This window comes from Taudactylus pleione, unplaced genomic scaffold (genome assembly GCF_031769625.1).
Source record: "Taudactylus pleione unplaced genomic scaffold, aTauple2 ptg000041l, whole genome shotgun sequence".
Taxonomy (NCBI): domain Eukaryota; kingdom Metazoa; phylum Chordata; class Amphibia; order Anura; family Myobatrachidae; genus Taudactylus; species Taudactylus pleione.
In genome coordinates, this window is record NW_028284443.1 from 50324809 (window position 1) to 50352640 (window position 27832).

The 27832-nt window shown below is 40.7% G+C and overlaps 1 protein-coding gene across 1 annotated transcript; it reads right to left on the reverse strand.

Annotated features, from left to right (window-relative positions):
* Nucleotides 1-1310: 1310 nt before the first annotated feature.
* Nucleotides 1311-26159, reverse strand: ADPRHL1 (ADP-ribosylhydrolase like 1). Its single transcript, XM_088456831.1, has 7 exons — nt 25903-26159; nt 16763-16927; nt 13532-13657; nt 9350-9490; nt 8721-8848; nt 7439-7571; nt 1311-4472 (listed from the first exon to the last, which is right to left on the reverse strand). Exons 1-7 carry the CDS (start codon nt 26114-26116, stop codon nt 4315-4317), a joined length of 1065 nt encoding a protein of 354 aa, XP_088312957.1. The 5' UTR covers nt 26117-26159; the 3' UTR covers nt 1311-4314.
* Between the last annotated feature and the right edge of the window lie 1673 nt (nt 26160-27832).

The window sequence follows — 27832 nt, forward strand, 5'->3', positions numbered from 1 at the left end:
TGGTTCAAACATGGGGTTTTCTGTTGGGTAATTCACATGTATATACATAGAAATGTGCACGTATGCTGAGCTTTATGCATCTCTGTGGATGGACTGCCCCAATCCTATGTTCCTAGCCATCATCATTATCAGTGCACACTTGCAGCAGCCTTGTCCCTGGTGCAAAAGATCCCTTTGAAAACAGGTGTAATTATGTTCTAGCAACAGGCCCTCTCTGGACTTAGCCTAGGCATGAATGATCAGCTACCATCCAGTTAGCAGCAAAGTCTACTAGAACAGATTAGTTTTACATGTGTAACCTGTTTATAGATGGTGTTTTCAAACAAAAACACAAATATAGCAAAGCATTTCCATTGTCATAGAATGTTCTGTGCTCTACATATACTGCATACAGCACAGCATGGGCCAGCATGAGATCATTATGGCAGTTCTTCTTGTAAAAGCTGACACAGCACAATTTGATGTAAGTAGGGCTTCCAGATGTCCCAGTTTTCTGAGGCCATCCCAATTCATCCACCCAAAATGACTGATAAACTTAAATACACAGATTGGAAGTTGTAACATGTTGCCATCACTATTTTATATTTTATGACACCTACAAAGAATTATGGGGTGGGTATCATGGCAAACTTCAGGTGACATCAATCATAGATTTATTTCAGTAAATATTAACCATTTATCATGCTCACATTGTAAAATATGACTCTTTCATGGTTTATAAAATACATGTTTTCGTTTTTTAAATTAGGCTCTCCATTCAGTTTAATATCCATACACTGCCAATCCTTATTTTACCACCCTTTATATCCAACTACTGTAAGTGCAGCTTCACTGAACACTTAAGGGTGAATGATATTTCTGCATGGTGGTAAAATAGTGAGTAAATCAAGGTGACTGATTGGTGGGAGGTAGGTTATTAGGTTATTACATAAATACTTTAACACTAGTGACATTTTAACATAATTCAATAAAATAGAAATTGCGAAACTTGTATATGAAAAGTAAAAGCATCAAAACTCATCAAATAAATGCTAATTGTAAGTGTAAATATATGATGAACAGAATGTTCTAAATAATCATTAAACATGTTCATTTTACAGAATGCAATTGTAAGCACTTAATGCGCATTTAAATTACTTTTTGGAATCTATAGAAAAACTATTCACTGTTTCAATCCCTTATTATTCCTTTTGTAACTAACTTGCTAATTAGTAATGTCTGCCATAAAATTTAGTAATAAAAGATTTATTAAAGACTGTGCTGAACATTTAACATTTCACTTCCCCCACACAATCAAAACCCATAACAGCTGAAGTTAAAGCATAGTTTATTCACAAGCACATAAAGCAATAATGGAAATACCGCTTCCAAGAAACTTTAAGGACTTTAAGGACAATGCTTCTTTAATTCACCTTTTACATATTAATGCTTCAGACCCGTGCTCACACCACAGCACTGCACATTCATCATTCCAAACATAAAGGACTGAAAAATAACATTACATTACACTGATTAAATGATCAGGGGAGCAGGAAAGACTTTGGGACAGTGAGTTCTGTGACGGACACCAGACATGTTCCCTACTATGGTAGTAGCCACTGCACCACATTTGCAATTGCAAAGTGGTCAAGATGTATGTGCTCCTTAAATTATGCTAACATTTTCACAAAGCCTCTCCAGTGTGCCTAGCCTGGCAGGGTACATGCTTCGTTTCTTGGGTTCTGAAGGGCGCACAGCTTTTTGAAGTAATCCTGAGCATGTAGAGGTCAGGTCTTATTTTAATGGCAGACATTTTGCACCTTCCACTTGCACTCTAATGTACATATTCATTTCAAGGCATAATTTGCCCAATATAAAAGAAGCTTCAAAACCCAGAGAAATTCTGCATGTGATAATTAAGTTACCTCAGATCATTCATTTAATCTGGGAAGGGTCTGAACTTTTTATGTGATTTTAATTTTAAACTTTTGCACAGCCCAATTATTCGGATTTTTCCATTTCCATGTAATCTCCATTTGAAAACAGGTGTAATTAAAGTATACACACAACTTGTGCAACAGTTCTGGCAACAGGCCCTAGCCTAGGCATAAATGATCAGCTACCATCCAGTTAGCAGCATGTACATGTCTAAACTGTTTATAGATGGTGTTTTCTAACAAAAACACAAATATAGTTTGAAGATGTGTCTCCCACCACGATCAGAGACAGCACATGATTCATGAATGAATACCCCAGATCTATATGCACCATAATTGTGCTGCACATCCTGTGTAAATTAGACCCAGTGTGTGCTAATATTAATGGATTGCTAACAACCTATTGATTGAGAGGACTGGGCTCCATTTTTATCAACATTCAATATTTAAGCATACCCAACAAGTCTTTAAATTATTGTAGTCACGGATTTTATATACTTGGGAGTTTAAGAAAGCTAACTATACGCTGGTATACAGTACATTCCATTACGCTGTGTCATTAGTCCTCTTGTAATCTAATATCTGGTGATATTGGGCATTAATGTGGCAGTGTTTTATCCTGCTACCATTGTATATGAGGAGTGCACCTCACCCAACATCGTCTATATACTGCATAATATATATTTGAAGACCTGCAGTTATATCTCCTGTGAGACTATCCACAGAAGAACATTTGTAAATACACACATTATTTTGATGACTGGTTATGTCCTGATTGATATTTCAGGTTTTCTTGCATTGTATAGTAACTACAGGAGCTTACAGATGTGCTGGTCAGTTATAGGGGACACAGCAGCTTTTGTACTATTCCAAATCATAATGTACGATTGCTATGAACACATGACCACATTTATATGCTTGCTATGCAAAATTGGAGACTGTAATATGAAAGATTATGGTAACATCATGGGGCTACTGAAGAGGCATATGCAAGTCCATGTTGTGGACAGATCATTTATAGGACTATGCAAGCTCCATGGCCGAGCGTATGTATCTACATTACGAGTAATATGCATCTCACTCTCATCTCCACTTGCTGCTGAATGGGCACAACTAGGTAACCTGGGGTTTGCACCTACTGTAGGTGAAGTTTAGTAAGGGGATGGGTGCTATGGGTGCTATGCAGAGATCCTTCTGTTGTGAACACATGCAAACTGGGAATAAGATGCACACGCGGCTGGGAAAGCTGTTTTATTTGTGGGTGGTCAGAGGCGGGTGCAAATTGCGGATGATTATGATGATAATGATGACGGTTGCCAGCATTAGTGAAACACTTGAGATTGGCTGTTTGTGAACAAGGCGCTGACACTAGTAGGTGATTTCTCCATCGCTCGGTCATAGATTATGGCTTTGTGAGTGTGTTTAAACACATTTTGTTTTTAGAGAGGCTTTTGTAGTTCAACTGAAGCCTAATAGTGAAGAAATTTGGTGTAAATAAATGTAATGGTTTATGCAAGTGGAACATAAAAGTCAGGGATGTGGGCTGGCGCAAACCGGGCGCATATGCTGTTGTTCCCAATCGGGTCACATCCTGAGCTCTGCATATGGTTGGAAATATGATATATTTCCAATCACCGTTATTTAAGAGTAATTTACACTCATTTTGCAACCAACCCCGCATCAGCATCATAGAGTTATGTACAGATCTATGTAATTACTTATATGGCACTTATGTACACAGATTCATTTGGCCACTTAAAAATCTATTTTGTGCAAATCTAATAAAAAGTTTTATGCAACCGCAAGACTTCATATTTTTTAAACATAAAAAAAGAATATTAGTAGCTTCTATGACAGCAAGCACAAGCAAGGAGTGTCAACTTATGCAATAAGGCAAAACTAAATCTACCATTCCAGTGTACGATTGATCTCCAAATGTATTACTGTAGTATTTTAGTCCCTCCCACTGTCTGTTTTCTCGGTCATTAAATATTATATAAAGTTATGCACATCAACTGAGATCAAATCTGCCATATAAACTATATGTGAAACGGTAAACCTCATGTGTGTAAAAACGTCCGCATCAAGTCTTCAAAGCCGCATGTTTCCATTTTTACTGTAATTCCCCTTCTGACATCAAGTGACATAACCTAGCAGTATGTATGTCCCACAAGCAACAAGTGTGGTGTCCATATCTTCCTTCTGTGTATGGTAAGTCATTGAGGTAGGATAGCAGAGCTAATTAACAGCTAACAATAACAACTTTAAAAGAACTAAACAACTAAAAAAGCAACAGTGAAAACATTTACACCCCCTCCCTGCTCACCGCAAGACTACACTACATCAGTGTTTGTTTATATTTCCATTATATAGTGCTAAGGAAATGAAAATTGCTGCATTACTTTTCCTTTGAGGAAACTTGGTAGAGTTTCTCGCCCAAGTACTCAAGTCTTTCTTTCAGTTCCAGTTCCTGGTACAGACTCTTTGGCACATTGCTTGCACCATACAGCAATCCAAACAGACATCCCGCAATAGATCCAGTTGCACCACTCTCTCCTGCAACCAAACAAGGAGTGTTATATAGAACATCCAAAATTAGGTGAATCATATGAGTCATAAAGCTCCACAGTTAGATAGATGATCAAGATTTCAAGATAAAAGCAAATGAGCCCATTCGTGCTGGGCTGGCATGCAAACCGCTTTATATTCACATGTAGTACATGGCGACTAGTATAATTGCTTGATAGAACCTAGACAACAGGGGCCATCTTCACAACATAAGCTAAATCAGAGAGGGAGTAATAATATCATAGTTTGTCTAATATATGTCTTCATTTGATGGAATTTTGGAATATTTTTGTATATTTTGGAATTCTTCTCTCCCCAATGAAATTTAATAAACTTGAGGAAACCTCTGTTTAACATGACCTTCTGCTAAAGGTGAAAAGTGCTATAAAGCTATTACCAACAGTCTTATTTTAGCAATTTTCTGTTAAACATCAGGCAATTATTATATAATATGTTACATATTATTTAGAATAATTTAGCTACAATCATTTTTTTTGTTTTTTAATTATATTTTACTTCTATCTAATTTTGTCTCCATTGTACCTTTCATAATACAGAAGGACTGCATGCAGAAGACAGGCATCTCAGGCTTGAAGGTCTAATTTAGTGAATATGAAGTGTAAACAACTAACTTTAGGATGAGATAATGATTTGTATGATACAATATTGATGTTGGCTTTAGCGTTGTAGAGGCTTTAATGCATTATATTCTATTGCTAATTATATTTATGGTTAAAAGTACATAGTTAATCTACATCTACAAATCTTACCAGTAAAAAAAATTAAAAATCAGTTGAATTACCATAGAATTAAGATGTCATACTACTAGTTACAACTGTATTTTACTATACAACTATATACTGGAATCTAAATGTCCAACATCTCTTCTCTCCAAAATCACATCTACAACTACAAACATATCAAAGGGGCCAATCAAGAAGAAAGAGTATAGACATGGCAACCTATGGCATCAGACATCAGCCCATAGTCACCATTACAACCTCAGAGTCCAGTTAGGTGAGAAATGATTGTGCCAATGTAAGTTCTGATGAAACCTCATAAACCTGCCATAAACGCAGACAAGCATGTGGACTTACTCACAAATCTTATATATGTACCAAGATAAGTCAGGCTCTTCCACTTTACCAGTGACAATACTGTAAGTCTTGCAGTTGCTCATACTATATTCCCATGCTTGCTGGTTTCCTCACACAAAGGCATTAACTGAGTTACCTAGAGCTGCTGAGATTCCCACCACTGCCAATAGGCTAACCTCTTAAGAGACTCCAATCAAAGACTTTGAATATATAGGTCCCTATTTAACAATGATCCTTATTATCAGCGGCACATTTTGTTGAGTATTTTAGAGATACTAAAGAATATGTCATTGGTATTTAACATTACTTACCCCTCCGGCGAGGTCAAGCGACATCCCCCTCCTCGGCGGCATCCTCCTCACTGTTGCTGGCAGCCTTTCGCTGTCAGCGTTGTGCCGTTGTGTCATGGCCAGTCTGCTTTGTGCATTTCACTTTTGCCCGGTGGGGACTCATCAATGCCTGAAAGACTTTGCTGAAGCTGGAAAGGCTGTTGTTGCCTTCCCATTGCCGGCAATGGGCATGGTATTGCTATTGCCATCTATAGATGGCCTAAGCGCTACAGTGACAAACAGCAGTAAGCTAAGCTTACGACTGTTTGTTAAAAACCGAAAGGAGGACGTAACCCCTATAACGAGTGCTAAAGGGGTTATGTCTTGTAGTAAAATGGGGCCTTTAGTTCTGTCACCAACAGTTCCCAATGAATCACATTATTAAATACAGAAACAATCAATCAATCAATCAATCAATCAATGTCCTGTGACTCTTGACTCAACAATAATTTAAAACTAACTCAGATGCTGCAACTTACACATTTCTCATCAGCCACAGCTGTGAATACTGGCTGTAAGTCACACTTATTGCAGAGGCCATCCTACATAACTGGCTTTCCTACTCCCTACTACTCAGTAAAGTCTTGTTATATGCCAGATGTAAGAGAGCTGCATGCTATGAGCAGAGTGAGTTCAGGACCTGACATTGCATGAGAATAGCATTGCTGGACACTGAAATTAAGGTATAAGGGAGATATTTTTGTAACTACTAATTTGATGTGCATTCCAGTGAATCAGGTGCAGTGTAAAGTAATAATCTTGACATTTGAGGACTATGGGCCTGATTCAGAGTTGGGAATAGAGAGACGTCTCTCTCTCAACTGATCATCTTGGTGAAACCATGCTGCCCTGCAGGTGGGGCAGATTAAAATGTGCAGAGAGACTTAGAATTGGGAGGAGTGTTTCCAAACTGACATCTACAGTCAGGTCCATAAATATTGGGGAATTGACAGAATTTTTATATTTTGGCCTCTATTCACCACCACAATGGCTTTGAAATGAAACAAACAAGATGTGATTTAACTGCAGACTTTCAGATTTAGTTTGAGGGTAATTACATCCAAATCAGGTGAACGGTGTAGGAATTACAACGGTTTCTATATGTGCCTCCCACTTTTTAAGGGGCCAAAAGTAATGTTCTGAGTCTGGAGTCTCTATTTATTGTATGACTGCGTACGCAAATTAGCGTCATCCTTAGAGGTTTATAGGAAGGATTTTAGAAGGTACAGGCAGGGGTATATAGAGGTTCATTTTAATATCGTCAGTTGCTGCCACTATGAAAACGTCACCATGGTGGGAGTGAGCAGAAAATTCCTAAACCAAGGCAGACATAGGGGGTACCCGCTGCATCAAAAAGAACAGATAAGTTATATTTTGGAATTCCACCCATATTGACTATTGAAAGAAGTAGGGCAAAAACGATTTGTCTATTGTATTCAGCCATGAACAATAATTACTATTTGCCAGTTTGTTGCAATTTACTTGTGTTATGTTTTTGTTGTATTTGTTTTTTACAGAAGTGACTTACCTCCATGGAACATGGCTCTACTGCACAGCTCCTTCCAATCCCCACCGGCTCCCAACAAAGCATCATATGCAATCATGGGAGCGTCATGTCCTCTTCTTCCACCACGGCCCTCTGAGCTCCATTTCTTATATGTCTATATGATAAACTCATATTAGCTCACTGACAATGGTGAAATGTAATATCACAGCAGAAAAGGCCAGACGGCAGTGTTTTCACCAGCATTGTGGGGCTGATGAAGAGTTGGAAGCATATCTCTTTTATTAGCATAAAGTATGCGTGTCTGTGCTGTGCACCAAAGCTGTATTTGTATATATCCATATGCAGATTTAGTCACATCTTCTTCCATGTGCGACTCCTTACGCCTGGAGAGGCGGGCCAGGGGAGGGAACAAGTAGGCAAACATATGCTGGGCAAGTGCAAATACACTGCAAAACCACCGCACTATGCTTTCTATATGCTGCACTAGTTGGTCCAGGCCTAAACCTGGTGTACATGCTGGTGTTGCAGAGGTGGATGCAGTGTGAGATGCACATAAATGTCAAATTATGGAGTATTTAGGTGGATGTCATGAGCCATATGTAGCCAACTCTGCATCAGGCCATTTAGTTGTATATTCCCATTTGCATTAAATAGAGCTGGGACAATGACAGCACCCAGCCCCGTTATCTATGTGGAATAAAAATTATAGGGTGAATGCCATGTGGAATACTCTAGGTCCAATAATGCAGACAAAACAACTATTGTGTGGAATGATATGTAAATGTTGCTAATCTCTAGTTTAGACTTTTATAGCGACAGTAATGGTGCCTACACACTACGCGAATTTACTGAGCGATTACACGATTACGACATCGTAATCGTGCAATCGCTCAATAATCATTCACCAATCGTGCACTATAATGTTGGAAACGACCAGCGATGTGAGCTCCCGCTGCTTGTTCCATCGTGTCCATCGCCTGAACATGCAGGCCTATCTGTCGATAACAACAGATTGGCCATGTTCAGGACTGATGGAGGGTGCCTACACTGAATGACTGATCGTTCAGTGTTGGCACTACTAGGGAACAGGAAGAATGGTTACAATGTCGTATTCTTTACTGTCTTTCCTAATCGCCCAGTGTGTATGCACTATAACTCTTAAAAAATAAACATATTTTAAAAGATTTTTGAATTTTGGAGAACAACATAAATCTGATGAGCGCACATGGATTTTGGATTAAGCCACCCATCTGATTATTTCTTGATCAAGTCACTAAATGATAACAATATGTGAAAGGCTTACCTTGTCTCTTTCATCAGCATCATACTTATCGGGAAAGGTGGGCTTGGTCACATTGTCTTCCTCCATTTCCCTTTCTTCCAGGTAAAATTGCCATTTAGCTTCAAAGTAGAACCAATGCTCTTGGTACTCTAAACAGAAGCAACATCCAGAAAAATAAGCTTTAATGAAACTATGAAATGTCGGTGTAGTGAAGAAGTCACCTGTGTTAACAAAGCACCTATCTTCTACCTAACTTGGCATTCAGATTATTTTAGGTCACATACGTCTTCTGCTGAGACATCTCCTAATCCACCAAAACCATGTCCCTAAAACATAAGGCTTCAATTGTAAGTCCCTGACCCTTATTGGCCACAGATATCGGCACTGTCCCTCCTGCTGATGGATATGAAAGCTCATACATGCGAACGGAGCCTAGCGAAAGGGTCTGAATCAGGCCTCAAGTCCCTACATTTTTACCTCAAAATATTGATTTTTTCAAACTTTTTGTCTGGTCAGGTGGTGGTGAAAAGAAATTTGCATTAAGTCATATGAAGAATTACCGCGCATTAACTTGCGGGCTAAATGAATAGGGAGACATTTTTTTTCACCCGAAATTCACTTTTATGCACTTTATTACTTTATTATCTTACCTGCCATGTGACGAATAGTTTTCTTACAGTACTCCTCAGCCATTGATATCACTTTCAGCATTTCTCTTCCCCACTGTACTAGAGGCTTTCCTTGTACGGCGTAAGAGGCAAACAGCGCAGTGCACAGTGACCCCAGAAACCCTGAATGTATGAATACACAGACATATCCTGAGACAGATTATACTCAAATGCATACATAAATATATCACGTGTAACAAATCATTAGACGCTACTAAAGCGTTACTAGATAAAAACTGCAAGCTGATCCAATGTGAAACAGAAAGTTGTAACATTCACAACTGTAGACAAACCTTAAGATTCCCAACAATGGGTACGGTTCCTACCATTACCTACTCCCCCTGTTAGCTGCTGGATCTATGGGGACTGAGGGCCTGATTTAGCAAGGATAACTAATGCGATCGCAGTTGCAATTGCATACGCAAGTCTGTTGCAAAGCACTCGCACGGACTTCATGCATACACCCACTTCCCCTCTCGCACATCCGTAATACCTTGCAATCTAGCTAAAATATTGGTAACATCGAGTACCATGGGAGCTACTCGCACAATTAAGGCAGGTCAGACCTCACTTAGATATTGCTAACTTTCCTGTACGCAGTGAACACTCAAGCTATGTATGGCATTGCAGTGGCTAATTTATGCACGCCCCTGTATTGGAGTTCAAACGCACTGGCACACCGACATTCGGCCGACCACTCCCCGTAACTACCCACAAACGGCACTTCCTGTCAATCACTGTACAAAGAATCTGCATCATCTCTGCAACCGCATTCCTGTTTACAGTGAGCCACTTGCACACGCGCACTGTGGTGCATACGCATATGCAGAAAGCAAATATCGGCCGTCTGTGTACGTATTAGCATCTGTGATCCTCGCTGAATCAGGCCCTGAGTAATGGTAACAGAGGGCATGGAAGGACTGAATATAAAATACACATTAGCCAAGTGTTAGAAGAACCTTTCAGCTTCAACTTTTGTTGAAAGGATTAAAAAATAAGGCCTCCTGTTTACTAAGTCTACATATGGTTTGATTTCTTGATAAAGGTTTTGGATGAAATTAAAACATCAACCACATACAATCAAGTTGGATCAGGTGAATAAACTCTATTTCTTCTTTCATCTGAATTGGTGAGTGCCCTTCTGTAAATATATTTGGTATATCCCCTGATGAAGTCTTGGCAGGACAAATGAAGTCCATGGACACCTTCCTTTATTTTGAATCTAGCTTTGATCCATTTTTTGGTTCAATACAAAGCAATAAGCTGTTTCTATCAATATGTGATTTATGCCATTTTCATTTGTTTTTCTTTGGCTAAATAAACTTGTGTTTTGCATATTACACTATTGTCCAGCTTTTATCTATTTTAGATCACTCCATTTGGATGAAAGGCACTGCCTCAGAAGCTTACAGATACCAGCTGAAGTTCTAGTTACAGGATCCTGGGACCCTCTAGACTGAGGTGTGGGATAATGGCTGCCCACAAACTTAAGGCCGGGTACACATCAGAACGATGTGTATCTTGGCCGATGACATGACCGACAGAATGAGATGTCGGTTGGCCGTACACACTGAACTATATAGCGAACGATTGCACGCTATATTGATCATGCCAACATTCAGCTGTATGCTGTCGGCCACTGAGTCATCCCATCTGCTGCGCAGCACAGCAGATGGTATGATCCCGATGTCGGCGGGCTGGAGTGTGCGGTAATAAGTACTGCTCCAATCAGACAACATATCGTCTGATGTGTACTTATTATCGTACGCTCTTGTGTGTAGGTTGAGTGTAGATTGTATCCCCTCTTATTCAGTGTAGAGTAAATGCTTACATGGCAATATAGAATATAATGTTATCAGGAGCCTGTAGGCATGTACTGTAGATTTTGCCATAAACAGATCTATAATCATCATAACCATTTTTTTCTCTTCAGACCTTAGTTGTTATGTAGGAGTACATAAAAAATACAACATTTTACTATGCAGAAAATTCTACTGGATTTTTTTTTACTACAATTCCATATTATTTTTCACCTCTGTATTAATATTATCACCAATCAGAGTTATTTATTTGTTGCCTATTGCAGCTCTGTTATAATCTGTCTGACCCTGCATTTAGTGGATGATTTAATAGGCCAGGAGTGTTGTCTGGAAGGAGATATCCTGCTAACAGCACTAGTTTTATGTGACTTGGAATCTGAGACTCATCAGAGAAGCTGGACAAACAGATCCAAAGAGTTTTTTTAATTACCTACTTTTCTTAATTAGAGACGAGCTAAATCAAATTTTGTAGTGGAACAAGCCGTGAAAAGTTCCAGTGATACCATCTTTGGGTTTTTCTGTTGAATAACCATTCTACAGTACATGTATGGTGCCACAAGTGAATAACTACAAATAGCAGCATACCCCATGTTCTCAACCTGCCTCAGTCTAGGGATATCACAAACAGGGGGTGTGCTGCTATAATAAAATCCAGCTGATCAGCCCAGGAATGGTGCCTTTGGGGTGGGGTGCTTTTTATTGCATATAAATAAAATCTTGTATAATGTTAATATTATTAACATTTACAGAAGTGTCCTTGTAACTGTGACTTTGCACCATATAACCTCGCACCAGGTCCTGTGCGTCTTTTCGCTCAAAATTCACATACAGTAAATAAAATAACTGGGAGTGATAGAACTGCATTTCTAGTTTATACTGACCAATGGGGTGTGCAACATTTGTACACCTGTGTGTGACTGAGTGTGTATCTGTGTAAAAAGGCCTCCAATTCGAGTAGCCACGGCTTTTCCTCACAGCAAGTTCCGTTGTGCTTTATCTGCGTTATGCACCTGTGCAGCTAAAGTCGCAGCCTAGCATCTCTAGTGCACTGTGAGCAGAGTTTTGCTGCGTTTGCAAACGACAAAGACACAAAATTGAAAGAAAGAAAAATATGGTATGCTACACCTGGCGGAGCGTCTCAGTCATGCTGGGAGTCTCGCGCAGTATGGCTTAAAGATGCCCAGTGTATGAGGACACATCTGTACAAACACAGGTTACTGAATTTAAAGATCCATATGGACGGATTAATGAGTTTGCAGTACAAGCGCTTTACAGCATATAGTTGGCAATATTTGAAAACAATTTTCTCCTGGCAGGTGCATCTTTTAGGTAACATATGGCTATGCTTAAGGATACTTTTTTGCTCTAAAATCCTGATCATCATAGGGGAGGACAGAGGGAACACAAGTCAGAGGGCCTGTTGTCATGGTGCCAGTCATGTGACGTGTGAGCCATGCAGCTGCCATGGCTACATTGTCATTTCTCAATGAAAAGATCACTGCATAATACCACCACTGAAATACATTTTTGCTACTTATTATAGCTCCTATAACATGACCTATGTCAAAGCTTACTACCAATCTGTTCAAAAACCGCATAGTTTAAATGTTATGTTTTGTTGCATTTACTTTCTTTATCCACCCCATAACATAATGAAATGACTAAAAAAGAAATCATTTGGGTGCTGGATGTGTCATGAGTTGTCAATATGCTGCTATATCAGGCGTAGTCCCACCTGGGATGCAGTCAGGAAGCCGACGGTCGAAATGCCGACCGCCGGCTTCCCTACTGTGCAATTCCGACAGGGGACTAAGGATAGGTGTCAAAATCCTGACGCCTATCATTACCCAGCATATCGTACGAATGTAAGCCGGGCGGCGGGCGCGGACAGCCTCGGGGGGGAGGGTTAAGTTAGGGGCTCCCGGGGGGACTTAGGGTTAGACCCCCCCCTGGCAGGGTTAGGGTTAGGCTAGGGGAAGGGGGGGTTAGGGTTAGGCACCCCTGGGGGGAGGTTAGTGTTAGGCACCCCCCTGGGAGAGGTTTAGGCTGCGGGGAAGGGGAGTTTAGGTTTAGGCACTTACAGGAGGGGTTAGGGTTAGGCACTTGGGGGGGGGGGGAGGTTAGGGTTAGGCAACCCTAAGGGAGGGTTAGGGTTAGGGGGGAGAGAGGGTTAGTAATAGTGATTTGTATGACACATCCTGCTGCATTTGCGTTCCCAGCACTGTGACGGATGTCGAAGGCTGGGATCACCATCGTGACCACGCAAGTCCAGGCTGTCATTTGATAAACTATTATTTAAAATCATGGATGATGTATGACCCCATGCATAGGGTGCACATATTACCTGTTGGGTGATTATGAGTCATCCTCCCACATTCAATGCTAACTTCAATCAAGGTCTCCAGTCTCTCTGGCTTCCAGTATCTCATACCAATGCACATGGCCTTGGTCGCCGCTCCAAATCCGGAACCTAGAACATATGAAAATTCCACAAATGATATTCTACACCAGGATTCTATTTACCAGTGTTTTTATTTACTTCCTAAAATTTCAACAGAAACATGAGTTGTAGATATTGATAAACCATTCCATCCACCAATTTATATTAATGCCATAACTACTACTTTTTAACATAAAATTTGCAAAAATATCAATTCTTCATGTTTTTTTTTATAATAGTCCCCCAGTGAGGACATAATTGTCCTTTTTATCACTAAAATATTACATTAGATCAAAATTTACGGAAAAATATTGCAGAAAGAGAATTTACTAAGGGCCTGATTCAGAGATGTGCACAAACCTGATGGTTTGCATACATCTCCGATATTTTGGGGTCTGCGAATGCTCAGGTCCTGTTCTGCACATGTGCAGAATGGGTTCTTTGATCTTGTTCGCAGATTCCCCAAGCCGCAGCATGATTAACAGATTAACACGATGGTGATCCAAGGTAGCGTCTACGGACAATGCACTTAGGGTCTGTTTCAGCAAGCAACGCAAAGGAGAGAACGCATGCACTTGGCCAATGTTTTTGTATTGCGCATGCGTATGCATCAAATTGCGCCTGCACGAACTAGCCAGTGCGATCAGGAAGGCGTACGCAGACTACACGCAGCGTGTATGAATACCCCTTCAGATAATGATTGACAGGAAGTGCCGTTTGTGGGTGGTGATGGGGGGTGGTCGGGCAAACTAAGGCGTGCCTGTGCATTGGGACGCCAATGTAGGGGCGTCCATAATTAAGCCAGTGCGGTGACAGATGCAGTGATGAGACTCCATGCACATAGGAAGTTGCCAAGATCCTGCGCGAGGTCTGGTCAACCACTATTATGCAAATGTGGTCGATGGTTCTCGATGTTACCGATGTTTATGCTATCTTGCGTACTGATCAGGCTTTGAGTAAAGGGCAGCTTAATATATAGGGCTGGGCGTCTGCATCTTGTGCTGCTGTCTCCATGCGTATGCATTGATTAGCATTTTCTTGCAGTGGATGGGTGGGTGCGTGAGTTCTCTCCTTTGCATTCCTTGCTGAATCAGGCCCTTAGATCACAGGTGCAACAAGGATGTGTCTATTTCCTACAGGCACCTCCTGCTGCAGTTGTATGTGGGTTGGACTGTATTGCACAGCCACTTCCTTGCAGCTGTGCAATACTGTCCATCTCTGAATCATGCCCTAAGCTAACTTACCAACTTCAGCAAACCAGTCTTAAATCAGTTCACACATGTGCAATATGAGACCAGATTTTGGCCTTCAGTTCCAATTGGTTAAAGAAAAGAAAATAATGCTAACTATTAAAAAAGCAAACACACATTAAGACAAGATATCATGCCCTATCACATTTGACAATACCTGTTTTAATTGGCAATAAGGCTCTGTCTTAACCCCTTGAGAATTAGGAGCTTTGGTCTCATCACGCCATAATATATACGGCTGTTTTCTGGGAAACTCAAGGCAACATTTCATGTGAGTGTTGTTTAAAACAGGGTTTGTTTTGCAACACAATCCTATAAAGAGAAGATTTGTGAAGGGGCCAGACTCTTATTGTCCCATGGATGGTTCTACCAGCTTTGTCATGGAAGAGCGATTGTAAAGCTGGGTAAACACTTGTGCACCCGGCAATCGTGCCCAAGTCCAGGGACACCCTAGACATCGCATGATTGCCTGTACACACTGCAGCGATTAATGAAGGACAGAACGATCACTCATTCCATTCTTCATTAACATGCATGGCGCCGCATGCGATATCGTTAGGTTTAATGTGTAGCACCAGTGGGGGTAGCAGGAAGGCATCCAAAAGCCCCTTTTCCATTAAAAAAATGTTGAACAGTAGCAACTAAGCGTTATTTACCAGGGCCAATCCTCACATTCTGGAGCTTGGTACATCTAACAATATAGTAGTGAAAAAGGATAAGTACTACAGCAGCTATTGGAGATAACTGATATGTTCTCTCCTAGATACGTTCTGCTGATGCATGAAATTTGAAGATATCACCCAAACAAAACAGGTGTTTTCGGGGTATATTCTGCTAATTTCTTTTGAAAAATATGCACCTAAGAGAGAGCATCTGCAAGACAATGGGACAAATTTCACTCAGATTAAGGTGGAGTCAGCTATGAGGTGGATTATTATTATTATTATTATTATTATTATTATTATTATCATCATTACTTTATATGGTACCACAAGTGTTCCGCAGCACCTTACAAAGTCCATAAAGAAATAGGTGACCAGTGGCTTACAGTACAATACAATACAGGACCAGGACATGGATAATATATATTGCTACATTAGCGACCATAACACCCACATAAGCAGCAGAGCATAAGCAACCAAATTTTAGGTGCCATAGTGGGAAGTAAGAAGTAGATTAAAGTAAAGTAGGGAGAAGCACAAGAGGGTAGAGGGCCCTGCTAGTAAGAGCTTACATTTTGAAGGGGGGCAGACAAACAGGTGCGACACACATGGGGTAGACGGGGAGGGCAGCAAGTTAAGATGAGAGCTGGAAGGCTTTAATGAAGTAGTGGGTCTTGAGAGCCCATTTAAATGATTGTAGAGCAGTGGAGAGTCTGATGGGGAGAGGGAGAGAGTTCCAAAGGTGGGGAGCAACACGGGCAAAATCTTGGATGCGTGAGTGGGAGGTAATCAGTTGGCATGAAAGGTGGCGTGCATTAGTTGAACGAAGAGGGCGAACAGGAGAGTGAAGGGAGATGAGATCAGAGATGTTAATGGGAGAAGATTTGAGGATGGCTTTGTAAGCAAGTGTGAGAACCTTCAATTGGGTTCTGAAAAGGAAGGGGAGCCAGTGGAGGGCTTATAGAAGAGGGGAGGCAGATGTAGAGTATTTGGAGAGGAAGATGAGCCAAGCAGCAGCATTGAGGACAGAATGGAGAGGAGAGAGATGGGATTTGGGGAGACCAGATAGGAGGAGGTTACAGTAGTCCAGTCTTGAGATGACCAGTGAGTTTATGAGGGTTTGATTATGGTACCATTGCTTAGGCTTCTATTTCTGGATGTCTCTATTACACACATAATTATATATCTGTTCCTAATTACAATGGCAATGCTGAAATCCTCACCTTTTTCATTGAAAGGGGTATGCCATGCTAGTAAGTAGTTATCCGGCTTTAAATGTGAGCATCCTTCAATGGTTGCTGGGTCTGGTTGGCGTCCTTCCAGCTTGTCCACGACATCAACATACTGCTTTACCATATCCCTGTACAAATCTTCCAAGCACCAGTAATCTGTCATTCAATTAGAAAGGATTAATTAATTAATTAATGCAACACTAGAGAAAAAAATAATGGGGTCTATTTACTAAGCAGTGTTATGCTGGCCATACACGATGCGATGCACCGTGTAGTGTGACTGCCGATCCGTCAGCAGACGGATTGTGCTGTCACTGCCGGCATTCGTGCGGTCCCTGCAGACCGCACGATATGCGGCTACCCCTCTCCACCATTTGAATGGGATTGTACATCGCATCTCAGGTCAGATGGTTTTGCAGGAAGACCTGGGGATGCGATGTACGATACCGCGGGAGCGTGCAGCATGATATCAGGTACGATATCGTGCCCATACACGACACGATATAGCACCTATATCGTGCCGATCCGTCGGATCGGCACGTATATCGTGCCGTGTATGGCCACCTTTAGGAGACAAAGAGAAAAGTGATAAGGTAGTGATAAGGTGCCAGCCAATCAGCTCCCAACTGTCATCTCACAGGCTGTGTTTGAAAAATTACAGTTGGGAGCTGATTGGCTGGCACCTTATCACTGTCTTATCACTTTTCACTCTGTCTGCTAACACTGCTTAGTAAATAGACCCCAAAGCATCAAATGTTTACACATATGACTATTTAGATCAGTGTTTTACAAACATTGTCAGGCTACTGCCCTCTTGTTTCCATAAATTGATTACAGTGACCCCCACCTATAAAGGCCACTACTCAACACAAATCGTTAATATTTTGATTAAAGTTTCTATTGCATATAGTATATGCACAATGTGTATACTTTCTTGAGAGAGAGAGAGAGAGAGAGAGAGAGAGAGAGAGAGAGAGAGAGAGAGAGAGAGAGAGAGAGCAATTATATCAGCTTGGGAGCCCTTTAACAATTTTTTGTAAACTATTATGGCCACACACGGAATATTTAAATATTTTGCATTTAGAGTACATATGAATAAATTTGCCATGGCATTTGATTATATTTTTTACACAGACTTACAACACAGCTGGTTACCACCATTGATACATGAAATGCAGAGGAAAAGCACTGTCATCTGGTTTCCTTGTGCCACTCTATATATCAATAGTACCATTCTGCTCTTCTTATGCTCCCTTAAGTTTATCAAATTACTTCCCCATTTATTGTAACCAATTACCCCAACTCCCTATTCTACCCAATTAACTCCACCTCTATGCAAATCACTCAAACTTCTTTATTTCCATTGATTCACAATTAAACCCTCTGGCCGCAGACCAGCATTGCTGTGTCACTGGATCATATACCATTTGACACATTTCCCCACTGCAATCTGGCTGCACCTATATGCAATTCTAGGGTGAGATTTATCAAACCTACTAAAAAGAAGTTGCCCATAGATTCTAGCTATCAGTTATCTAGTACATTCTATAAAATGATAACTAGCAGCTGATTGCTTGCTATGGGCAACATGTTCTCTTACGAAGGTTTGATAAATCTCAATCTAGGTGTTGTTCCCAGAACAGCCTGTTTTGTTTCTCTCTCTCTTTCCTCCATTCTCTCTCTTCAACACCCCCACCTTTTCACCTTCTCTCTTTCCTCCTCTTACTACATATATCCGCCCTACCTTTATCTGTCTATTTACCTATTCAGAACTTGATTTTATTATATAGACTATGTTTAGCATTTTTATTTTCACCTTTACTAGCTTACTCTTTGGATGTCCGCTCCTTTTCTCCATAAGGAGGTATCTGATGAGTAAGTATGGGTAATAACAGAAGTATTTGGAGACTGTAGATATGTGTTATGCCGGGACTCTCTGGTAGTAAGATCCAGGACCGCCAAGATATATGGTGGCCAGGATGATACAGGGGGTATGGCTAAATATGGGAGGTTTGGTCTCTTTGCCTCGGATGGTTGGCATCTCTCCTTCCAACAAAATGGCTCATCAGGGGATACTTCACTCCCTTACCAAGATGGCTGTCAATAGCGTATCTGCACTTGCGTGCGCTATCTTGCCATTGTGTATGAACGACATGAAAGAGAGCAGACGGCTTCCTCATGGAAGCTAGTCACAACCTGTCAAATGATAGCAATAGTGTGTTTCTCCGATTTTTAAAAACAATTTTAAGACAGGAGACTAATTTAAATTATCATCAGCTATTTTACTGAGTTTAGAGCTGGTGTGATATGTATATGTGCAATGTGTATGAGTATGGTGTGCAACTGTATATAGGTGTGTGCAGTGTGTGTGTGTGGTGTGCCAAGTATGTGTGTGCAGTGTATGTATGGTGTGCTATGTATGTGTGTGCAGTGTGTGTGTGTGTGGTGTGTTATGTTTGTGTGTGCAATGCGTGTACAATTTGTGTGTATGGTGTGCTATGTATGTGTGCAATGTGTGTGTAATCTATCTATATGTGATATATATACATCTATCACCCAGGAGATCCTGTGTTTGCCCCTGGTACACAACGCACCAGTGGTTAAATTGTAGGCAATGACCACTCAGGTAGCTTAACCAGGCTCTGGGGCTTATTTTGTAGTAGTAGGTGTACAGCCATACTCAATATCTGGATCTGGATGGAGCGTTGCCTGTAGCGGAACAGGGGTGCTGACAGATCACCTCTCAGCATGGGTACCAGTTCAGGGTTCTGGAACAATTGCCCAAGCGGTTAACTTCACAGGTCTCTGTAGCTAAGAGGAGGACGTCTGTTCTCCTCCATGTCGCTCATACACAATGGCAAGATGGCACCATGCATGCGCAGATACACTATTGGTGGCCATCTTGGTAAAAGAATAAAGTATCCATTGAGGAGCCATTTTGTTGGAGACTGCGCAGTAGCGCACTCCACTACTAACATATTTGCCTTATTCCACCATTAGAGCAGAATTCTACAAATTTTACTCTGGTATAATTCAGCACTAAGTGTTTTGCATAGCATTTCCCCAATAATTATGTTCTGCTACAATCACACCAACAGAGTATAATCAATTAACACAGTTGTCTTCCCGGCTTTATTTATAGACAATACTTTCAAAAAAAGGAAGAATCTACTGTACAAATAAAATGCACAATGGCCATTCCATGGTCTGAGAAAACAAGCGTGTAACCTGAAAATTATATTGCAGTAAGTAACTTGCCACGAAATTCCGCTGCAACTTATGGACAAAATATTTTATTGAATGGGCTAAAGCTATTACGGCATCATAATGGCATGTAAACTAGAAAGTGCCACATTGCTGACCTGCCTACATGAAAAAGATCAGCTGGACTGATGTGGAAATACCATAATTGGACCTGCCTTAACCAGTAAGAAGGTAGGCCTTGTTGGTGATTATAAATGACAGGTTCAAACAGACAAGCAAAATTCTCATACATAAATCAAGGTCAGAGGTCACAGGCAAAGGTACAAAATGAATATAACAAGACTAAACCAACCCACGACTACAAACAATACAAGGTCACAGTAACCCAAAACAACTCATACAGAAACCAGTGCAAATTCACACAACATACACTACATCACCTGTCATAGAACTCTCTCTGCTTTGGTCCATTTAACTCATAACAATGTTATACTTAACCCACATCTTACCAGTTGAAATAATATATAAATGATAGCCTTTATCGCAGATAGTTGGGTTAACTACAATATAAGAAACTGCTGATGGAGTGAGAGAATAAAATTGTTATCACCACACAAAATACTACATCTATAAAGGAGTACTTAAAAGGTGCAGGCAGTATATGTATCCCCCCCAAACAAAAACACGATGCAGAAATTATCTACCAGTAAACCTGTGCTTTAACTGATCCCAGGTCTTTATATTAAATCATATCTGAACCTGACAACGCCTATCTCCTGAGGACTGGCTGTGTTTATTTTCAGATAGCTAGCATTCCTACTCAGTGATTTTCTGAATCTAATTTTAGGCCACTCTTGGCTGAAGATTAGACAGTGGCATTAAAACAAGTGGCCAACTGATCAAACAAAAGACAGAGAACATTCCGATTTCTATATATCTATATATATTTAGATTGGGAAGAGACTGTAATACGTAGCTGCTTACTACACATGTATTTTCTGCTAGATGCCTCATGTTACATACACCCTTTTCATTATGATTCACATTAGCAACTAATACTAACAGTCTCATACACACAGCTGTCTCCCAAGCTTACAAAATATGTCTGTTTTTTAAATATATTTCGTGTACTAAATTCCAAGGGGCCTATTCATCAACACTAAAATAACATTTTTAAGGACATTTTCCTTAATTACCATTTCTTTAGTATTCATTAACACACTTAACACAGAAGATATCACTGGTATCTCCTGGTTAAGTCCGCCTGCATAGAAATTAGGCTATTCATCAAATTCCGAAAATTATGTATTTTAGGAATTTGATGGTGTTATTATACGCCACTCTCAGGTGGCGTATAGCTGGTTACACTTACTTGCTTTCAGCTGGGCAGGTCCTCCTCCGGCTCGCTCCATTGCTCCTGGTTCCTCAGGCACATTTTGTTTAGATCCAGTTACCGCAGCTCTAATCACTGCTGTGCATGTGCTGCTTCTGTGAATTGAACGGCGCATGCGCAGCACTGATTACGGCTGCAGTAAGGTAGGAGCAGGCAGGGAAAAGTATCTATTATCCTAAGAGCTGTCATAGCAAAAATGACAACTTTTCGGAATAGATACTGATGGAGAGGAGGAATGATGAATTCCTCTGGTAAAGTAGAGCTCAATGCGAGTTCTAAACCTAAATACCTCCAATAATATTCTAGTAATGATGAATAGGCCCCCCAAGTCACTTGCTCATATTTATTACGTTTTGTTGCACAGCAAAGCTTTAGGGAAAAAGCTTCAATCACCATTAAATTATTTAAGTGTAACCCACTCAATTATGATGCTAAATATAAATCATTATACTAAGCTCTAAACTTGCTAAAATAGCTGATAATAAATTCAATTACACTCCTGTCTTAAAATTGCTTGTAGAAAGCTGAGAAACACACTGTTGCTGCCATTTTACTGGTTGTGACTCGCTTCCATGATTATAAATGCTGCAGAGAAAGGTTAGTAATTGTTCCTAAAATTACCTGTTAGTAACTAAAAACACACTGGAAGGAGCAGAGTGTTTTTTTTAGTTTCTAATAGTTAATTTCAGGAGCAAGTAATATTTGAATTATCAGGAGTGATTTTATTTAGACAGCTATATTTTTGCTGGAGGCACCATCTAAGGAGGCATTCTGTCAATTTCTTTTAAACACTATGGGCCTGAATCTGAGTCACACAAAAGAGTATATTGGTAGTCGCCCGTCTGTGAGTTTATGCAAATAGCCTGCAAACACTTTCCCTTACGTACATTTGGGCGGCTGAATGAGCAACGACTAAGATTCCCACTTTTAGTGTCCGTGCACGCTGTAATACTGATTGGCGTGTCATCACACGCCACCATTGGTCGCACCATCACAAGTTCAACCAGCCCCATGGCAGGTCAGTTTCACCGTCTGACCACCACCTCCCATGCTTGCGGCTGTGTATCTGTGAAAGTGGCCACTTGCTCTGACATGCATGAAATAAACTCAATTACGTGAACATCAGCATTGTGCGTGGCTATGAATCAGGCCCATGCCACAAAATCATTAGTACAGTAGTTTTCACACCATCATAGCAACAGCCAAAGGAGTAAAATACTACAAAAGACGAGGGACGTAGGTGGATGGTAGTAACTGTTTATCAAATGACTGTGACAGACATTTGTTCATATCTCACATCACCGGATACACAATATTCTGCTTTTATTTTCCCAGTACATCAATATTATTAACCAGTACTAAATTAAATATTAAAATACCATCAACCTCAGTTGTTAAATTCAGCCCAGGTTACAGCAACTAGTAAAAAAGTGGGGAAAACAAATGATGACTATTGTTCAGTAGATAAAACAATCTTGAGATGCCTTAACTATTGCCATTACTGAACTTTTACAAAATCATATAATTAAATATGTAGCCTGGGAAAAATTACTTTCAATAGATCCAAAAATAAAATGCTAATATTATGTAATAGGCATGCATTCAGAGTTTTTATACTGAGTTGTATCTAGTAAACAATAATTTTTTGCTTATTAGTTGCTATGAATTGTGTACTATTAGAATCCATCAGATATTGTGGCTATACACTGTGCGATATGTCACAGTGCACGGTCACACGATATCTGGGTTCCTCCCCTGGGGATCAAACATTTCCCCTTTCCACCTATGTGAAGGAACAGGGAAAATGTTGGGCAGGGCCGGCTCCAGGGGTCAGAGCACCCTGTGCTGGCCCATCATATGGCGCCCTCTCATTGCGCGCGGCTTCTCCGCATTTGGGGGCATGGCCTAATTACTATAGGCCACACCCCCTATGTGACGTTATTTGGAGGCGTGCTCGCATGGCACGCCTCCAAATAACGTCAGGCTGGGGGTAAAGCCCAGCAATCCGTCACTAGCTGGGCTTCCCCCAGCCCTCTTCCGTCAGTGAATGGATGACGCGCGCATGCGCGCGGCATCCATTCACACTCTGGGGTCTGGCACCACCGCACAGCTGCGGCGGTGGGGGTCCCCAACCCCCCAATTAGACCACCCGCGGGTCACTTCAGCCCGTGGATGGAGCAGCGGGACAGTACTGAAATCGGGATGCTGGGGAAGGGTGCCGCCCTCTAGGGGTGGCGCCCTTGTGCGACCGCACTGGTCGAACACCCCTAGAGCCGGCCCTGATGTTGGGCGGTTGGCAGCAGCAGCACATATACTGCCAGATGTGGCAGACCAATGATCAGATCAGTCAGTTTGTTGGAAGATATCTCATGTCCGACCATCAGATCATCTCTGATCGGTCACAGCCATACACTATGTGATTATCAGCCTCATCTGATGATAATCAGCGGATAGGTGTGATAATTGCATTATGTATGCCAGGCATTAGTCAGTGACTTGAGGTCAGTGGCAGATCCAGGGGGAGGGCTGCTGATCAGAGCAATCGTCCCCCATAACACACACACTTCCTCCAGATTAGTATTTTGGTTAGCCTTCCTATCCTCCCCAGTGCCTCATCTCTCCGGGGGTTGAGCACTCAGTGATGCTCAGTGAGTAAGGAGACAGAGATTGTCTGGGGAGGTTTGTGTGTCATGGGAGACAATCACCCTAATCCCCCCCCTGCCCCTTGGATACATCACTGTTTGAGATGTAGGACAAGTGCACATCCTTTTCTATTTCTGAATTCTTTATTATGTTTTTTTTTACCATCTTTTATTGTTTTCAGACTTTTCTGACATTTAGTAAATTAGAGTAAAGACAACAGTACAGTTACACCTTCTACTATAAAATCTAATGTTTTTTAAATCTATTTAGGTGTATTTCTGATCAAAGAAGGAGAACGGTGCGCATCACAGTTAGTAAATGATAAGATTTATTTAGTACAGCACACATAGACAACTTACATTCAAGTTTCCAGCAAGCAGCATACACTCGCGGAAGGCGAGGATCGGTACCAACAGCCTGGATATAGACAGCAACGCTTGTAGTTTTGCTAGGTGTTAGCGGTACTCGCGTCTCAGCTCGCTCCCCCTCTTACAGACTTTACCAAAGGAAACGGCAGCGTCACAGCGCCGTGACGTCACCAAACCACGCCCAAACGCGTTTCGTCACGGAGACTTCATCAGTGGGTGTGGCTATTTAGGTGTATATTTATGAAAAGAAAGGAAGTTCTACTGCTGGAAACAATGTGTGTTAAGTTACTACTCTGGGCCAATTTTTACCAGGGCAGCAAAGAGCAGCTGTTGGTTTTCTTAAATTTCAGTGATAAGTGATCATTTATTGCTGTCACAAATTGAGTTAAAAAAAATAAATCAGATTTATCGTCACAATCATGGACATTGCAAGCCTTGCTTTCACTTCAAAAAATGTTTTTACTATACAATCAAGCTCAATTACAGTAATACCTTGTTTTCAAATATTTTCTAATTTTAATGTCTCTAAAGGTGTAAATACACTAATTTCTTTGTACTAATGTTTTACCTTACTAAAGCAATAAATTGTTGGTTATATTTTTCAGACAGGTTTACCCATTGAATCTATCACAACTACTCAATAACACTGCTTATACTGAGTAAAGGTTTTCAGAATTTGCCTTAATAAGGGGCAAGAGACTTTAGAAGAATGTGTTTAATTGGGTTTACCAGTTTAAAACAACTTTGCTTGTATGTACATGCTCTGTTTAAAATGTTACTATAATATTGCTTTTTCACTCTTTTTTCCTTCTGGGTCTTTGTTTATTTCCATAATTACTGCCAAGCAGTTCCTAACTGTCATTTCCAAACACAGCCTGTAAAGTGACAGTTAGGAGCTGATTGCTTGGTATTTTTTCTCCGTCACTTTATCTCCCTCCAAGGCTTAGCACATAGACCCCTATGTATGCTGGTGACCTGGCCAATTCTACATAAGCAAAAAAGCAACACTGATCAATATGGAGGTGAGTATGTTTTTATGTACAATATTCTAGTTTATTATTATTGTGCTATTCAAATTTCCATATAAGTTATGTTACAATGTATTTTGTTAAAATTGCTTTTCTTTTCATATTAACCCTAATATATCATTGCGTACAGTAGACCTGTGTTAATGATTGGAATGGATGTAAAATGTAATGTTTTCACAACTGCAATGGCTGTTGCCAGATGTAATAAGAAGGTTTGGTTAGAACCCCCCAACGTTTCATATGTTTTTGTTGTTAACTATGAAATTCTCTCTGCAGCATATCAATGTGTTTTGCCATCTAATCAAAGAATAAACCAAATGATCTAATAAAGATACATTGTTTTAATGAAAAGGAAATATTGTCTCTCTATAAAAGAGGAAGCATTCTCCATTGTACAAATACAGTGCAGTTCCCTAAGTTCCATTCCTGTAAGAAATCCAATGTACTTACATTCATGATACCTGCTCCAACTGAGGGTGTAAATGGTCTCCTTACCTGCGACAAGAGCCTCTGCAGTAGCCATGTGCATCAGGGTGTTGTGACTGACTGGCCATTTCTTTTCTGACAACATCAACTTCTCCAAACCTCCAAGTTCTTTCAGTTCCTCGTGAATCTTTACACCTGAAGCACTAATTTCCCAGTTGAAGTTTCTATAGCCTAAAGAATCCCCAAAAGCAGCTAGAAGCATAGCAGCTGTAAATTTCTCCATGATGAGTGTCCCTGCAGTTTGTCCTTCTCTTTGTCTGGCAACCACAGGGTCTAACTTTAGTGTTACGCTATGGCTGGCAGAGGTCCTGCCACTGGCTATAAAAGGTAATGCTGCCCTTATCACACGCTGTCATATCCTCCCCTTTAATGACATGTCTGTAACTGGTCATTGTCTTTTCACACTAGTTAGAAAACTCAATTACCATCACTGACTTATCTTTTTATCATCATTCTCCTAAGGAGGTTGGATAAAATACTGCTTTATCCAGAAATTATTAGGGGAAAAAAGTATATACGTAACTTACTAGTGCTAGAAGAGCCATTTCTCTGGTATATGTGTCAAATTACTGCTTCTCCCTATGTAAGAGAGGATTTATCCGGCCTTATCCTACTTTGTGCACTATACTGTAGTCCCATAGAAACTATGGGGACAGTGGCTTAACTGTATGCAGGACATCACTGAGGAGGGAGACACAGCTAAACTGCGTTGGACAAGGGAGTATTGATGAATACTTGTGGTAACTGGCATGTATCACTTTGAGAAGCAATGATACAAAATTTATAATATGCCATACAGCAGTGTCCCAAATGCATAATATACTATATAGAAATGCCCCAACAATATGCCACAAAGCAGAGCCCCAAAATCATAATTTACTTTATAACTCTGCCCCCAATTCACAATATGCCACACATCTGTGCCACAAATTCATTATATGTCCTACAGCTGTATCCCCAATTCATGGCAATGCCTCCAATTCATAAAACATCCACATATTTGTGTGCCCAATAAATAATATGCCACGCATTTATGCCCAAATACATATGCTACACATTTGTGCTCACAATAAATAATATACCACACCTTTGTGCCCAATACATAATATGCTAGAAAGCAGTGCCCCAAATTTATAGTATGCCACATAACCATGAATTAAGCCACATAAATATCTCAATATATATACCACACATGCCCCAAATTCTTTATATGCCATACAGCTGTGACCCAATAAATATTTATGCCACTCATCTGTGCCCCAATAAATGTCAGTACCCATAAACCCCCACATTCACCCTGCCAGCACTCATTAACCCACATACACAAACAAACTCTTTCAGTAGTCATTAACATACACACACGGTCACCCTGCCAGGACTTATTAACACCCCTCACACACACACTTAAGCTGGCCACACATCTAAAGATCATCTGTCCAACCAGCCAACTAGTTGATTGGTTGGAATGAAAATCTGGTAAGGTATACAATCAGCAATTTGCTCCCAAATGCTGGAAAATGGACTAAAACTATTGTTTGAACAAATAGTTTAGATCAAACATTTAACAAACTTGTCTGAAAGACCATTTTCATCTGTTTTCTGGTATTTAGGAGCAAATTGATGATCATCATTTACTCCCATTCCTTACCAGATTTTCATTCCAACCAATCAACAAGTTGGCTGGTTGGATGTAAGTTGGTCTAGTGTGTGGCCAGCTTTAGTCTGCCAGCACTCAATAATACACAAGCACACACATATTGCCAGTGGCAATTAACACACACACGCACACACTCACCCTGCCAGCATCCATTAACCCACACACACACACTCACCCTGCCAGCATCCATTAACCCCCCCACACACACGCACTCACCCTGCCAGCATCTATTAACCCCCCCCCACACACACACGCACTCACCCTGCCAGCATCCATTAACCC